The sequence below is a fragment of the Chelonoidis abingdonii genome, chromosome 8 (genome assembly GCF_003597395.2).
Source record: "Chelonoidis abingdonii isolate Lonesome George chromosome 8, CheloAbing_2.0, whole genome shotgun sequence".
Classification (NCBI taxonomy): domain Eukaryota; kingdom Metazoa; phylum Chordata; order Testudines; family Testudinidae; genus Chelonoidis; species Chelonoidis abingdonii.
In genome coordinates, this window is record NC_133776.1 from 28,133,704 (window position 1) to 28,150,654 (window position 16,951).

Sequence of the window (16,951 nt, forward strand, 5' to 3'; positions counted from 1 at the left end):
CCAAATCAAATTTTTGTGAACTCAGCTTGTCAATTTTGCTTTCTTTGTACAACAAACTAATGTATATGCATGATATACAAACTATATCGTGTTATGTGGCACATGCATTTAAAACAATTGTGTTCTAATTTCTTATGTAAACATTACATGCTTGCATAAGAAATTATGACACACCATTTTAACATGTACACAAGCAAAAAGTCAGGACAGAAATTACAGGATAGCTGTAATATATGGAAATATGGTGCTTATTAATAAACAATAGTACAGATACAGACAAAGGCCAGAATCTTGGCATACTTTAGCCCTAAACATTTAGAGCATGTCAGACAGCAGATGGAGTTTCTGTGTTTCACACAGGTTGAGTATTTACAATAGCAAACCAGTCAGATAACCACAAACTCTTGCTAAGCTGTGAAGTAATTTCCTCTTTTACATTTTTGTTCCACTTTATATGTTTTACACTTATGTGCAACAGAGATAGAGTAGATCACACTAGGTTTTTTCATACAGTATCAAGGTATAATCGTATTAGATAAATCTAAAAGGGTATTAAGGTTTAAGAAATTATATCAGAAAACTAAACCCATCTAAGAGCATTCTTTTAATAGACGCTTTCAGTCTGAGGAAGTCTCATGGCTTAGGCAACCTGACCACAAATATTATATAGTTCAGACAATGCTGTCTATTTAAAGTAGATTAATAAGATAAATATTTTTTATTTCTAACAGATGTATATCTAACAAAGCGTTTGTTTTGGACTAAATAAACTGATACATTTAAATGGTGTGTTGAAAAGTCAATATGAAATTAAATCTTTTAAAGCCTAAAATGTTTTAAAGCCTAAATAATCATACGGCCTGATTATCTGTGTGAGAGGCAATTCCATGGAGTTTCGCATATGAACTGATCCTACTTGGATCTATGTTTAAAGATCCATAGTTCCATGCTGATATCACAATCACCACCCAGACTAATGTAGAACAAGGATAAAAAAGTTTGTCTTTGAAACAAGACCTTGAATGAGACCTTAAATTAAACAAACGCATTTATCTCTTGAAAATTGTAACATCCCATGTTAAGCTCCATTTTCAACATTGTGAATGCTATCATCTGATAATCTCTATTTTGCTTTTCATAATTTCTTATTTGCTTTCAAAGCTATTTTGGTTAATAAAACTCAAATTCATAGTAGTTGTACAGTCTGTACTTTAAGTAAGGAACACAAATCCAAAGAACCAAGAAAAAGCTAGAAGCAATAACTGGTTAATTAAATTTGTGAACCAATGTGTATACTATAATCTTTCTCACACAGCAAATTTACCAGCAAGGAAAGACACTGTTTTCCTACCTTCAGTTGGCTTTATATCATCCTCACCTCCAAGATAACTGACAGAGAAAGATCCCTCAATCACACACTTAAAATCAAATGGCAGATAGTGGTTCGTTGGGAAACTTACGCTATCTTGGATAAGAAAAAAAACACACATACAGGTGTCACTTCTAAGCTTAGTACAGGCTGTTGCTATCTAAATATAAAACCACTATCAATACTGGAACTAAGACATTCCTGTTGCAGAGGTGTGAGAGACAGCTATTGAACAAGTATGAAGGACTGCACATCCCCTGCACATGGTGGTGCTGGGCTCTATGTCACCTTCACATTAGCCACCACAGAACAGCAGTATATGCAACAGAAAGTGGGAGGACATGCCAATGACTTTGTGGTTACAGAGGTCCAGTTGCCACAAACTTCCCCATAGAGAGGAGGGGAGCAGCAGCAGCTGCACAGGGGCATATCTATTTTTTGTCAAAACATAGGAGGGTAGAAAACGATGAGTTACTAGAGAGAAAGTGATGAGTTATTTAGTGGTGCAGCTATTGTACTGAGGCCATTACATTAGGGTCTCTGATACTGGATCACTACATAAGATATTGCTTTTTAAATTTTATTTTTGAAAAGTGGTGGTGGCGGCATGCATCAAATCAGAGAAACTTGCTACGCATGTTAACAAGCCTAAAAATGATATATTTGAAGCACTGTTCAGACAGCTCCGTATGCAGATGCACATTTATAAACAATAAAGATGTATAGTACAGAATTCTATCATCTTCAGTATGATAGAATTCTACCCAAACCAAATGTGCAGTATATGACCACAGTGATTAGTGAAAAGCAAGATACAGCCTTGGCAACAAGAACTACAGAGGCTGTTTTAAGAACTTCCAGTCAAGGATAACAGTTTCCAATGCCAATGAGCAAAAAAGAGTGAAATCTGTTTAGGCATTATTTCTCTCACTGAGGATAGAAATAGGGTAGCAACTAAGAGGATTTTCTAATGCACTATTAAAAAGGATAATTAATATAGCAGTTTTATGTTAAAAATGTTCTACATTTGTAATAAAGCTTTAAAAAAAACTGAGTTAGCTAAAGACTTTAAAAAAAAGACAGAAAGGGATTAACTGCTAGTGCAACATGGTGGGGCCAGGAAACTTACAGGACTCCAGCCCATCCCTCCCCTCCCCAAAAACACAGTGAGCTTTTACTTCATGTGGTGTCCACAGAGAAGGATATGGGACTCTGGGGCTATATACACCACACCGCCTCACGACAGCTGCTCCAGTAACTTCCTGGCTCTCCAATGCAGCATGGGCCTGGCTCTTAGAATGTTCATAGTTAGTTAGTTTTGAGGCACTACCAACATTTTCCTGAGGAACATAAGCCATAGCGGGGAAATGATTACGTTTATCAGGTTATAATTCAGTCAAACCTGAATGGAATTCCACACAATGTGCAAAACAGAAGCCTCTAGCCCTGGGCCTTTGTCCCTGCCAAATTTTAAAGACCTGCTACAAACTATGGAAGTGTTGAGCTTCTCAATAAAAGGTCTCCACAATCTTTTATACCATTAAATATTAGGCAACTTAAATACAGGGGTTACTGTCAGCTCCCCCATAATACTCTTTAAGGAGATATGTAACCACTGACACACAACTAAACTGTATTTTTTTTCATTTTATGTATAGATTACCCAACAAAGAAAAAGTTCTCATCCCTTGGGATGCAAAACTCCCTCAGAACACTGACACCTCGGTAAATGACCACTGCAACCTATCAAATCAGAATAAGATAAGCAAGGGTATGCTGCTGGTTTCAGTTGACTTGCAAATTCTGTCCTGTGTGTGATTTCAGACACTCCCTAGATATAGCCAGCTTGTATAGTCTAGATAATATATTTATGAACTATATAACTGTTAAAATGAAACTGAACTAAGCATAAATTGAAAGTTTAATCTTCTTGTAAGGAATCCTATGTCTTGGACTTAAGCTAGAGAAAACATACAAAGCTCTTCTATACCCACCATTGAGACAACCCTCCAGAGTTTGTGGCATCTGCGCACGGACCATCACCTGAACTTGCCTAAACTCTTTAATAGACACAGAACCACTTGTCGTTAGTGAAATTCTTGTGCATAGAGCTTATTTTCTACATAGCACCCAAATGTTTCCGAGGCATTTGACCAATATGACAGCTCCCTGTTCAGAAGAGTTTACAGTCTAAATAGAAACTATACAGTGCAAACAAGGGTTTAGGGAAGAGGACAGCAGCCAAGGACTACAGTTTTCAAACACAGATGCCTTACTACCTAAATAAAAGTGGCCTCATTTTTAGAGATATTGAGTATCTGCAACTCAATCTGCAATTTAAATCAAGCTGTGGGTGCCCAGCCCATCTACAGATAAGGGTCTGTTTAGGTGCTTAAATAGGGATTTAGGTATCTAGCTTTAGACACTTCAGTTGGGAAAATTGTAGCAAGTTTTTTTTAACCTTCCTGTATTTGATCATTTCTTCCCAAGCTCTAGGTGAATTAACCTTATTACCTTTTAATGATCCTCCCCATCTATTAACATTATGACTATAGTCTAACAGCCCTACACATTTACACATACACACACACACACAGCTTTTCCCAACTACAGTTGACAGCTGGAGTTTAAACTTGTTGACCTTTGGATGTGTGTGGGCCTCTGAACCCAACACAGGAAAAATTTGGGACCCTTGATATACCATTTGCCATCCTATTCCAAGTTAAAGGTGACTGACTTAAAACTTGACAATATCACTTTAAAAGGGATGTTTCGAATACAGTATGCAAAGTGACGCAACTATGCAGTTCTATTTCTAAGAAAATTTCCCATGTAGTGTATTTAAAATTACCACAAGCTTGTGTCTGAGTTCCAGCCTCCCACACACAGGCATCCCATGGATCTGATATTCTTGACTTTTGGTTCACTTGTGACCATTGCAAATCAAGCTTATGACAACAAGCAAAAGCTTTACTTTCAAAGGGACCGCAGAGAGCTGTGTTTTCTCAGTTGTTCTTATAGTTTGCCAAATACAGCAGTAATATACAATATTGGTTGTTCAGTTCCTAACAAGGACAATAGACTCTCATAAATCTTCTGTCAAAGCAATAGCAGAGCAGACAACAGATGTGATTTTCTGGAGATCACGAAGAAATGTTCTAGGTTTTAATTTGGGGAGCCTTAAAAGACAATTCTAGCTCACATCTTATGCTAGTGTACAAATATGTCTTTATAACTGTGCTACTAACAACTAAGTGCAGCTAGCACAACTTGCTCTACAGATTTCCTTCAGAGAACGTAAGGAATGCTGGCAATATCTAGTGTTCTTCCCCAGTCTCTCGTTTACAAGTGCAATATACAGAATATAAAATTTGCTGAAGCAACATTTTCCTCCCTCACACCTTCTAACAACATACAAGATATCTATAGTATACCGGCTTTAGAATTCAAAACTCCAGACCTTTGTAAGTGCATATATCTGCACTCATTAAACCACATGTACTGTGCTCCAAATCCTGTTCCCAGTACCTAGCACAAGTAACTGGAGTTGGTATCTCTATGGGGGCATGATAGGAAGAAAGCCTATTCCCCAAGTAACATAGTATCAACTGAGTGACTGTGCAGCTGCTACTCCAGCCTCAGGACTGGAGCAGCCTCTACAGCCCTAGTGAGCAATGGATCTGGGCAGGGATATATCCACCAATCTCACCCCCCCTAGCATCAATCTTGTCTCCGCTACAGAACAAAAAACAAGGAGCCTCCCTAAGCACCTGAGATCATGCCTTACATATTACTCTTGCAGAACAGAACTTCATTAGATTCTGTTATGTCTGGAACCCTCCATGCTCAGAGGGTGCAACTTCGTAGTACGCTAAGGGGTGCAGGAGGGAATGAAATTTTCTGTGTTTAAAAACATAACCATTTCGTTAAAGTGAAAATGCACTGGAAGTGCTGGGAAATCAGTGGTGCTAAAAATTAAAAAAAAAAATTCTGATCCACATTTTTTCTAACATAAGTAATGTTGAAAGCAGACACCCACAATTTTCAAAATTTATATTACTTACTGAATGATCACCTTGCTATTTTAACCAGATCTTCCCACAAGTTTCCCCACTTCTCTTTTTTTTTTTTTTTTTTTTGCACAATGAACCTCCTGTACAAGAACAGGGTTCAGCATGTGCAACAAGCACCTAGTCACAGAAAGGCATCAAGGACTTAGAGAATCTATTGTTTTCTTATTTAAAACAGACAGAGCCAAAAGAGTGAACCAACACCAGCGATTACACATTTATACTAAGCACATTTGTTAGAAATGATATTTACTTTGGTTCCTGAAAAGCATATAATAATGGAAACAACTGCAACATGAATATACTAAGATAAATTCAATTTAGTTTTACCAGTAAGATGTTTTCCCTCTACTTTCAGGAACACAGACTGAAATATTCTAAGATGTCCAACTCAAGCATAAACACTTCAGAAGACAACTGCACTTACAGCTCAGTAGTAACTACTTATGTCATTCCACTGGCTTATGGATTCATTTTCATAGGAGGAATCCTGCTAAATGGTGTAGCAGCATGGATTTTTCTACATGTTCCTAGCACGAAAAGCTTTGTCGTCTATCTCAAGAACATTGTTGTTGCCGACCTTCTTATGAGCCTGACTCTCCCCTTCAAAATTCTTAATGATTTAGAAATTGGGCCTTGGCAGCTCAATGTTTTAGTCTGCCGATTTTCTGCTGTTATTTTTTACCTAAGTATGTACATTGGAATAACATTTTTTGGCATTATAGGGTTTGACAGATACTACAAAACTGTAAAGCCTCTGTTTACCTCCTTTGTTCACACAGTTAATTACAGCAAGATTACTTCTGTAGTCGTATGGGCATTGCTCATGTTTTTATCATTTCCAAATATTATTTTAACTAACCAAAGTCCTACAGAGAAGAATTCTAAAAAGTGTGTAACTCTTAAAAGTGAGCTCGGTCTACAGTGGCATAAGGCTTCAAACTATATTTGCCTAGGAATTTTCTGGACTGTGTTTCTTCTGTTAATCATTTTTTACAGTGCAATAGCAAGAAAAATATATAATTCCTACAGAAAGTTCAGGAGAAATTCAGCAGTAACTAGGGAAAAAATCAATCGCAATATATTCAGCATCATGTTTGTATTTGTCATTTGTTTTGTGCCATATCATCTTTGCAGACTTCCATACACATTAAGTCAAACTGGATCTCAGTTCTCCTGTCAGGCAAGCAAAAATCTGTACTATGCAAAAGAATTTACTCTGTTACTGTCCGCTGCAAATGTGTGCTTTGATCCCATTATTTATTTATTTCTCTGCAAGCCCTTTAGAGAAAAGTTATACCAAAAACTGCATCTCAAGTTGACAACTTTAGGTGAAATAGAAAACTCTAGATCCAGAAGGTCAAACACTACATGAAAGCGTCATTATTTCAGAAATTCACATATCTCTTATAAGATGTAGTATGGAAAATTATTCCAGATTGCAAAGCGGTTAACAAAGGAACTGGATAAATGCAGACCATGTGCAACAATAAACATGAGGTGTCAATTTACAAAGCATTTCAGCTATTTGTTTTCCATATTAAAAAGCATTACCACATGCTGTACTATGCACTACTTCCAGATTACTTCAAACTGTAACTTCTTACAATGGAATATATTAGCTGTTTGAGGCCTAGGACAGACAAGAGAATGACTGGAGTAGAAAGCTGTATATGCAGGCCTGGGTTCTATGCGAGTGGCAAGGATTAACCAGCAGAACTATGCAACAGCTGCAGCCCGTTAGTCTCCATAAGCCAACCTGGAGCACATAAGAAGTACAACCTAGCAACAAGGGCTTGGGAGTGATTGAATAGCAAAGCTGGACAAAAAAATGTTGGACAAAGCTTATTCAATGAAAAATGCAGTTTCAGTTGCCTTCCAACTATTCGCAAATTTGACACAAATGGTTTTGGGCATTCACAAAATGGCCAGAGAAGGAGGAGGAGAAGAAAGATGAGGAGGTAGTGATGCTGCTAGTGACACTATCCCCCACTCACAATCTTTAGCCCAGTAGTTAGAGCACCCATCTTGAATGCGATAGACCTAGGTTCAAATTTTCACTCTGGAATAGACTTTTTGATTCAACAATTTCAACCCCAACTGATTTTTTCCCCTATTTTTTGCAACTGATATAGAACTTTAAAAAAAAAAAAAAAAAAAAATCAGTTGCTTGCCCAGCTCAGAGATGGAGGAGATCTTCTACCACTTCTGACCTCAGCATCAGACTGTTTTGGAATGGCTGACAGAGGCCAAGTCAGCCCCTGAAGGGAAGAAATAGCCCTGTATGAATCTCTAGCAAAATGCAGAGCTGAGATGATGGATTCTGGTTCCAACCAGCCAACTGTAGGACAGTTGAAGGAAAATAGGAAAGAATAAAGGTGTAACATAACTCAGATCCTCAAGTCTCTGTGTAGAACTTGGGGAATTCTAGAATGATTTGGCTACAGGAGGTCATTTTATAGTTCATGAAAATCTATTTGAAACCTTTATGGAAAATTGCTATCTAATTTAAGAGCAACAAAACTATAGGAATCTATAAGAGTGATTCCTACAACCTACAGACAGTAACAGAAAACTATATCCTGTCTGTTTATGGAAACTACCCTACTGAATTCTACAGCACAGATTACATTATTTTAAACAACAGAAGATGGTTCTACAAACCTGTAAAAAAGTATTTTCTACTAACTTCTACAGGACTTCATGATGAAGAAAGGATATTTTAATGGGCTTTTTTATAAAAGTCTTCCAGTCTACTAATTAAACACACAAATCATTATTGAAATTCTGCTTAAATAGTTTAGTCCCATGTTTAATATGCTGTTCTGCTTTGGAGTTAGATGTGAGGCCAATATTCTTGTATTTTGGACCATTAAGTACTGGGAAAATTTGAGATGTACCAATCTTATTGCTGTTTCTACAGGCTGAAATAATGCCTACTGTATCATTTGCATATTCTCCAATGACTAGTTTCAAACAGCTCTATGCTCTCAAAACACAATCCCTTCTGGTAACATGTCCATGCACATTATTATATACAGCAGCTTGTCAAATCATTGGCTTGCTCATACTATGCATAGCTGTAAATTTTACAAGACAAATGGAAATGCATGCCAGCATATCAGAGAGTGGATTAAGTCCTTCAAAGAGACTGTAAATTTGGTCTAATACCAGGTAATGTGTACAACGCAACTGCTGCTTATGTACAAAAAGGCAGAAAAGAAATTTAAGGGAAAATGGTGACCCACCCAGATGATTTAGTAAGTGAAAAACTAAACATCTATTCAGATCAGCAGAGACTGAGTCATTCCTGTATCTATGGGATGAACAATCCCCGTCTAGCATGAAGTTTAGTCTTCACCAGAGACCCTGCAAGGCAAAGTGTCTGTGACTTCACTAACAGTGATTTTTTAGGAGGTGAGGAGAGTCTACTGAAACTAGCTGTTTGTACCTAAAACACAGAGCTAATAGTTTCTCTTTAATCAGGACATTTGTGTACCTGGAAAGAAATGATTTTGTATTTTTGCTTTGTTTCGGGCACTATGTTACATTGTTTTTCTTTGCATAAAGGACTGAAAACTACCCGTATTTCATTTATTTTTGTGTGTATATAATGTTTTATTGTGCATCTCGCACATTTTATTGTGCTTATACTAAAAAAATAAAGCCTGTCTTTTTCAATGCAGCTAGATTTGTTTGTTTGGATTTTATAATTTTACTTGAGGAGTGGGCCAGTGAATGTAATGTTTACAAAAGATTCCAGATAACTCCTCTGGAAATGGAAGCGCTCCGTTTTACTCTCTATCACAGGAAACAACACAAGTTTTTCCAACAGGGATCCTGCCAATTTGCCTTACCACTGTTCTGGAAGGACAGTCTCTCAGGATGAAAGGATAGTTCGTAACCAATATGCATTCCTGGTGACAAGGCTACGGGCTGTATTGATAATCAGTAAATAAATGCATTCACTGAATCCCTAATCCATTTGTTGAGGCCATGTCTAGCATGAACTTATTTGAGAGTACCAACCCACAGTAACGGCTTTTTGTCACTCTTGACCTATGCCAGATTTGCCCTAGGGGACTAGAAAGTAAACACCACGTTTTTGGAAAACCATCTAGAGTCCACTTGATACTAGTGTTTGAATTGGAAGTGGTCCCACACCATAATCCCAGACCCTCACACATCCCCACATTTTGCAGAGGTTTAGATTTTCATCTGAATGTCACAGCTTGGGTTCATTCCTAGTCTGAACTTTCTTTTAAGATCAGAAACAATATTTGTCATGTTGCCTCAGGTCTCCTTGACACGTCAGTCTGGTTACAAAACAGTATGTAGAGAAACTGCACTGGTTGCATTGGTAGACTAGCTCCGCATAGCAAGAGAAATCCAGATTTGTCAAGGAGGGGAATCTACTGGTTTGTGAGCCATTTTCATTTTTTTATTGTAATTTATGGCAAGAGCACCTAGTGCCTTGCATAGGTGCCCCTTTATATATCCTACATTATCTAAACAAGAGGGTTAGTGAAAGAGTACTAGTAGAGTGACATGAAAACTGCTTCTATCACATGCCTTTATGAAACCTCATCTTCACTACTAAAAAGTAATTTATGCAAACATATCTATATTCTGGAAAAATCTTTCCTCCTCACCCCAACAGGTTGGCATGTTACGCCTTTGAATGACTAGATACATATTAGGGAGTTACACTGGAAAACATGCTGCTCGCTATGCTTTTTTTCAAAGAAATACTACATTCTGGGCTTATTTTCTTTATATTGCCTTATTAAAAAACAATCCATCACTGGGTAACTGATGCAGAACAGTGCATTCATAGCCACTGATCCAACTATATTTTTGTGTCTGTACCAGGCACAAGTCTCAACCAGCCTACCTATTAAACCTAGTTTTGCTCCTTTCCCCTCACAGTGCTTTTCACTTTTACTTGGGCTGAAAATAAGCTAAATAAACTGGCAAGGACAGGGCTTGCATGTGAGGTCAGAAATATATTCTACACTAAGAAGGTTAACTTTACCTCTGAAAGAAAGTGAGATGCATACCATCAGCAGACTATCTACGCCAACTGCCTCCCCAGATGGCCAGAAGTCTTGCAGTGATGCCATTGTCACCAACCATCCAAGAAGGGACTGACTTTCTATAATTCCTTCCACTGGTTCAGAACCAAACAGAAAATATGCCATTTCACTTTAGGCAGCTACATAAGCATGTGAAGTGTACCCTATAGAAGAACTGTCTTCCTCATAACACCCTGCGCTCCACTGTAATAACATGGTTGTGTTCCTTCTGAGAAGGAAGGGACTGAAATGTATTTTGTGTCTACTGCAGAGGTAACCATCTCTGTTCTCCTCCTGGGTAGAGGTAACATGCAGCATGAGAAGCCAAGGGCAATTTAAAGCATACTTTGCACTGTGAAAATGAAGTTCCTCATAAGGTTTTAAACATAATTTCTAAATGGAATTCAAAACCATCTTTTTCTTAAGATTCACTTATTCAACCACACAAACTCTTGAGGTGATGACCTGATATGAGCACTTAAATCTGGCACACAAAACTCAAATGTAGAGTACACAAATCTCACAATTTAACTTCTGTATCAGCTCATACACCTGCTCCAGCCTTTAGTGATAACGTACGAGCTACACCGGACAAACGTCAATGTTCCCATTAACATGCAATGGGTTATTTAGGTTAATACTTTGGACTGGAGGTTCAAATTAGACTTCAAATTCCTTCTCCACCAACAGAACACCACATTTTTCAGAAGCAAGGACTAAACTCAGAAAATGGGAATTAATGTAATGGAGGAAAGCTCATTCCAAACTCTGCCAATACAGAGGATGAAATCCTGGCCCCACTGAAGTCAGGTGGGGGAACTTCCATTGACTTCAGCATGGTCAGGATTTTGCCCACAAAATGACTGATCATCTTCTTAAGACTTTAATCATGCATCCTTTTTATGGAAGTATATTTAATAAGAACATCTCATAATAGATCAACTAATAAGGATCACTTACACAGCACTGCACATCTTTAAAGCACTGTGTAAACATGAATTAATTAAAAAGTAATTACACGTTATAAAAGCACTGCACCATAGCCTGTCAAGGAAGATACTTGCTATCACGTTACACAGCTGACATTAGCTGCCATGAAGTGCAGCACTAGGTCATTTACAAGCCCTGCTCATTACCCTCTTTATACAGCAGCTTGGTTGCACACAGTGCAGTGTGCCAAACAAGAACTATGCCCCTCCCTAAGGGGATTACAGCCTTAAATACACAGGAGTTACACTGAACTACAAAATAATAATTTACCATTCTGTGTGTTTAACTCAAAAAACTAAACTCCATCCCTACCCCTCAACCCCAAAATAAATATTTCTGCTCACAATTCATATAACTCACTTGTGGCAGAATCTAAATCTTTGATATTTTGTAAATATATTATGGGGTAAAAAATGAATCTGCCAAACTAAAGTCAAAAGACACAGTTTGCTGAACTTGCTAGCTGGTATATGTAGAGGTTAAAAATATAAAGAAAAACTTCTTCTTGCTCATTTCCCAAAAAGATGTGCAGGAGCCTCCCTGAAGAGACTTAGGGACAGTACAAACAGAGCTAGAGTTGACTTGGATTCCTCATAACAAACAAACAGGAAGAAAACCATAAATGAAAGAACCTCCATAAGAACTCCATGACTGAATACTGGTAATAAAATTTCTCAACAATTACTCCTTAAGGACAGTTTTTAGTCACAAAGCTTATAATCACAAGATGGATGTTTAGAAAGGGATAAAGGAAAATCCGGGACTCATTTTTATTTATGCCCTGATTACTGGGTTTCTGAAGTTTATATTAAACTCAGCTTTCACAATAACTGGCTAAAAGAAAAAAAGCCATTTAGTACATCTTCAAGAATGATCACCTCCTAAAACCATGTAAACATTTAAATATCAACATAAATCCCAGATTAAAAATAAAGATTTTCCCCAGATGCTCATTAAATCATATTTTCAAACTCACTCACTCTCTCTCTAAAATACAGAATTTTTTTTTTCCAGTATGGTTAGGTTGTTACAAATGCAATGTTACAAACACAAATGTCAATTTCATATTTCTCTCAGTTTAGACTGTGTTAGTATGTGAGACGCCAACTCCTGTGTGTTTTGCAACTTTATACAGACACACTGGAGTTCAGCAATTCAACCCACACATATACACAAAAGAATTCAAAGCTGGAGAGAAATCTAAAATTGACATCTTCATTTGTAACATAACAACATATAAACTTCATGCTGTACATAAGCCAAAGGATCCAAAGACAATGGACCAAATTCATCTCATCAGTAACTCACTCCATGTCAGGACTACCATATTTCTGACGCCCAAACAAGCTTCTGAATATGTTGCTCTCCTACATCCCAATAGCAGAAGGGTTGCACATGTAATGTGATCGTGCAAATGGCCCTGTAACTCTCCTCTCTAGCAAAATGCCATATGAATCTCCATTTACACTGCCATGTCTACCAATACAGCCATTCTAATACTGTTGTCAGCTACTTAACCAGCATTCTGCCTGCTTCTTTCCTATGCGTGTATTGTTCTGCATTATATACCTACGTGTGTTTCATGCTCCCACATTCACACAGCTGCTCTTTAAAAGTGACAGCAAAAGACAGCACGAAAGATTTTTCCAGGATTCAGGACAGCAACACACACAGCAAAAGTGAACTCCTGTGACCGAAGCAGTCACACCCACCAGGACCTTCCCAAGTCAGAGGATGATTGCAGCAGCTCTCAACCTTTTTCACTCTGATGAGGGTTAGAAACTCCACAGGAGCAAAGCCCATGAGACTGTGGATATGTCTATGCCGGGGAGGGCAACTACAGCCCACGGACCAGATTCGGCCTGTCGGGGCTTTCAATACGGCCCGCGGGATTGCCAGGCCCGTGGCACTGCGGGGCTAAGGCAGACTCCCTGCATGTCCTGGCTCCGCTCCGCTCCCGGAAGCAGCCAGCTCTGCGCCCCTGCGACCCCTGGCGGAGGAACGGGGAACCGCAGCCAATGGCAGCTCTGGGAGTGGTTTCCACAGGTGAAGGCACCACACAGCGGAGCCGCCTGCCCCACCCCACCCCTAGGAGCCACTACTGGACATGCTGGTCACTTCCGAGAGCGGTGCAGGGCCAGGGCAGGCAGGCAGGCAGGCAGGGAGCGTGCCTTAGCCCTGCTGCACACCATTGCCACCCTGGAGCCGCTTGAGGTAAGCGGCGTTGGGCCAGAGCCCGCACTCCAACCCCTCCTACACCCCAACCCCTGCTGCATCTCTCCTTCACCCCAACCCCCTGCCCTGAGCCCCCAACCCTTTGACCTGAGCCCCCTCCTGCACACCACACCTCCTGCCCTGAGCCCCTCCTGCACCCTGCACTCATCCTGCACCTCAACCCCCTGCTTTGAGCACACTCCTGCACTCCAACCCCCTGCCTTGACCCCCCCGCACTCCGCACCCCTGTTGCACTGAGCCCCTGCCACACCTGCACCTCTCCTGCACCCCACTACTCAGCCCTGAGCCCCCTCCTGCACCCCAACCCCTTGCCCTGAGCCTCTTACTGCACCCCACACCCCCTCCTCCATCCCACACTCCAACCCCTTGCCCTGAGCCTTCCTGCACCCCAACCCCTGTATTGACCACACTCCTGCACTCTGTATCCCTTCCTGCACCCGAACCCCCTGCCCTGAGCACCCTCCTGCATCCCAACCCCCCTTCCCTGAGCCCATTCCTGCATTTCATACCCCTTCTTGCACCCCAGCTCCCCCCTGCACCCCTCTGTCACCCCAACCCCTGCCCTGAGTCCCCAACTCTTTGCCCTGAGCCTTCCGCTGCACCCCTCCTGCACCCCAACCCCCTGCCCTGAGCCCCCAATGCACCTGAACGTCTCCAGCACCCCAATTCCCTGCCCTGAGCCCCCTCCTACACCCTGCACTCCAACCTCCTGCCCTGAGCACCCTCCTGCATCCCAATCCCCCTTCCCTGAGCCCATTCCTGCATTTCATACCCCCTCTTGCACCCCAGCTCCCTCCTGCACTCTGCACCCCTCCGTCACCCCAACCCCTGCCCTGAGTCCCCAACTCTCTGCCCTGAGCCCTCTGCTGCACCCCTCCTGCACCCCAACCACATGCCCTGAGCCCTCTTCCACACTACACACCCCCTTGTACACCCCAACCCTCTGCCATGAGCCCCCTCCTGTACCCTGCACCCCAACCCCTTGCCCTGAGCCCCTTCCTGCACACCATACCCCCTCCCACACCCTAACCCCCTGCCCCGGCCCTACATTTATGGACCTGCATACAATTTCCCCACCCAGATGTGGCCCTTGGCCTAAAAAGTTCTCTCACCCCTGGTCTATGCTGCAATTAAAAACCTGCAGCTGGCCTGTGCCAGCTGACTCAGGTTAATGAACTTGGGCTAATGGGCTGTTTAACTGTGGCGTACTGTTTGTGCTCAGGCTGCTTTGGGGCCTTACCATCTCACAAGGTCCTCGAGAGCCTGGGCTCCAGCCTGAATCCAAACGTCTACATTGCAGTTAAGAAGCCCCTTAGACCAAGCCCAAAGCAGCTGGTGTGGGCCAGCCACAGGTTTTAATTGCAGAGCAGACACACCCTGTGTGGTCACAAAGTATGTACATCAGTAATTGGCCTAACAAATGATTGCCAAACCCTGATTCAGGAAAGTATTTAACCATGTGCTTCAGTGCTTTCCTGAACCAAGGCCTAAATGATGGGTGGATGTAAACTTTCTGGATTCAAGTCCTAACACTCCAAATTAATCAGATGGGGATTATTATGTTTATAACATTCTTCCTCCTGGGAGAAAGGGCTACATACAGCCTTGTACTTTTTAGAGTTATACCACTGCTTCTTAACTTCTGACTATGACGGAAGTCCTATCCTTTTCTCCTAAACTGACGTGCAGGAGGTCTGTGTTGTATTGCCTCCTGCAAGAAGGGAGCTTAAAATAAAAAAAAAAGTGTCTTGATACCTTTGGCTAGATCAGTCAGTGATCATGATAAAAAGTACAAATATATATGAACCCCATTGACTTCAATAACTGACACAAACCGGGGAGCATAGTGAGGGGGTGCTGATCCAGAAATAAAGACAATATCTTAAAATGAAAAATTGCATTTTTATTAATTTGGAGATAATTCCTTGCCTCCTCCCCCTTCTGAATAACTAGAAAGATTTCAGAAAAATAGAGACATCTCACTCCTGGTGGATCCAGGCTTTTTTTTTTTTTTTGTTCCTTTTAGATACCTGAAGAAGTTCTCTGAGATCTGGGTTCAACTTGAACTCCAAAATCTTTAAATGAATTTAATTTCAGCACCTTGGGTTTCATGTTAAAAACATATAGAAACACCAGTTCTGCATGATTTAGGTGGGAAGCCATAACTCAGCCCACATTTGCTCAAAACTGAATCCAGGCTTGCTCAAAAACTTTATGAACCTTTGCAAACATTTGACAAACATAGTCTGAGTTTTGAGCTTGTGACTAAGCTTGAAACCAGATACAGAGTGGTTTCTTTGCAAAGGATTTTCCCAACCCTGTAGGCAATACGGGTATTTTGTTTGGTGGTGATCGCTACTTCCATTTGGCATGTCATTCAGCTTTCTGAGATCTTAACGATTGTCTGCAGTGAGTTTGCTATACATTTTAGATTCTCTGTACTATTGTCAGTACCACAGGCCCCTGGGCTAAATTCAAGAGCTTGTTCTACTGTCTGGGTTTTTTCTCTAGCTCTAAAAAGCAAATATGAAGATTTTTGCTGCTCGTTCAACCCATTTATTTTTAGTAGTGACTGGACAAACCTCAGAAGATTTGAAACTTGACTTTGGTTCAGAAAGACATCCATAGGCTCAGATACTTAATAAAAGCACTTGAAACTTTTAAGTCTGCAGACTAGGCTGTAACTCTTGCAAGAAAAGACTTACTCATTTCTGACACCTCTGCTTCTGGTTCCAAACCACATGCCACAAGCCCAGCCCTTAGTTATAGGATCCTAGCGCTTCTAATTATAATTCCAGCCATAACTTGAAAGTGCAAGGTGGGGAGGAAAGGGGAACCCAAGTGAGTGTGTGTGGGGGAAGCTGCCGGCACTATTATGATGGTCTTGTGCTCTCTCTTCTTTTTTTTTTTTTTTTTTTGGGGGGGGGGGGAGGTCAGGGCGCCATTTCTTGCTCCTGAATTGGAATATTAGTGTCCTAGAGGAGGGGAGTGGAGAGAGAGGGACCTGGGCCTGCCCTGTACTCCAGGTCCCAGCCCAGGGGCCCTGAGGATAGCGGTGAACCACTTGAACTGACGGTTCCTTCCTCTGGGCTATTTCTCTCTCCTGTCCTTCAGCTTGTGGGGGGGGGGCTTCCTGCCCTCCCTCTGCACAAGCCAGGTGCCCCTTTACCTAGGGTCTAGGGCTACTTAGCCCACCACAGCACTTCTCCAAA

At 40.9% G+C, this 16,951-nt stretch overlaps 2 protein-coding genes across 2 annotated transcripts in view; one reads left to right on the plus strand and one right to left on the minus strand.

The window, feature by feature from the left end:
* The window catches only part of MED12L (mediator complex subunit 12L), a 324,753-nt gene that overhangs the window by 198,025 nt on the left and 109,777 nt on the right, over positions 1-16,951 (minus strand). The window lies entirely within an intron of this gene.
* Positions 5,803-7,378, plus strand: P2RY14 (purinergic receptor P2Y14). Its single transcript, XM_032806224.2, has one exon. The coding sequence runs from the start codon at positions 5,822-5,824 to the stop codon at positions 6,812-6,814; it is 993 nt and encodes a 330-aa protein (XP_032662115.1). The 5' UTR covers positions 5,803-5,821; the 3' UTR covers positions 6,815-7,378.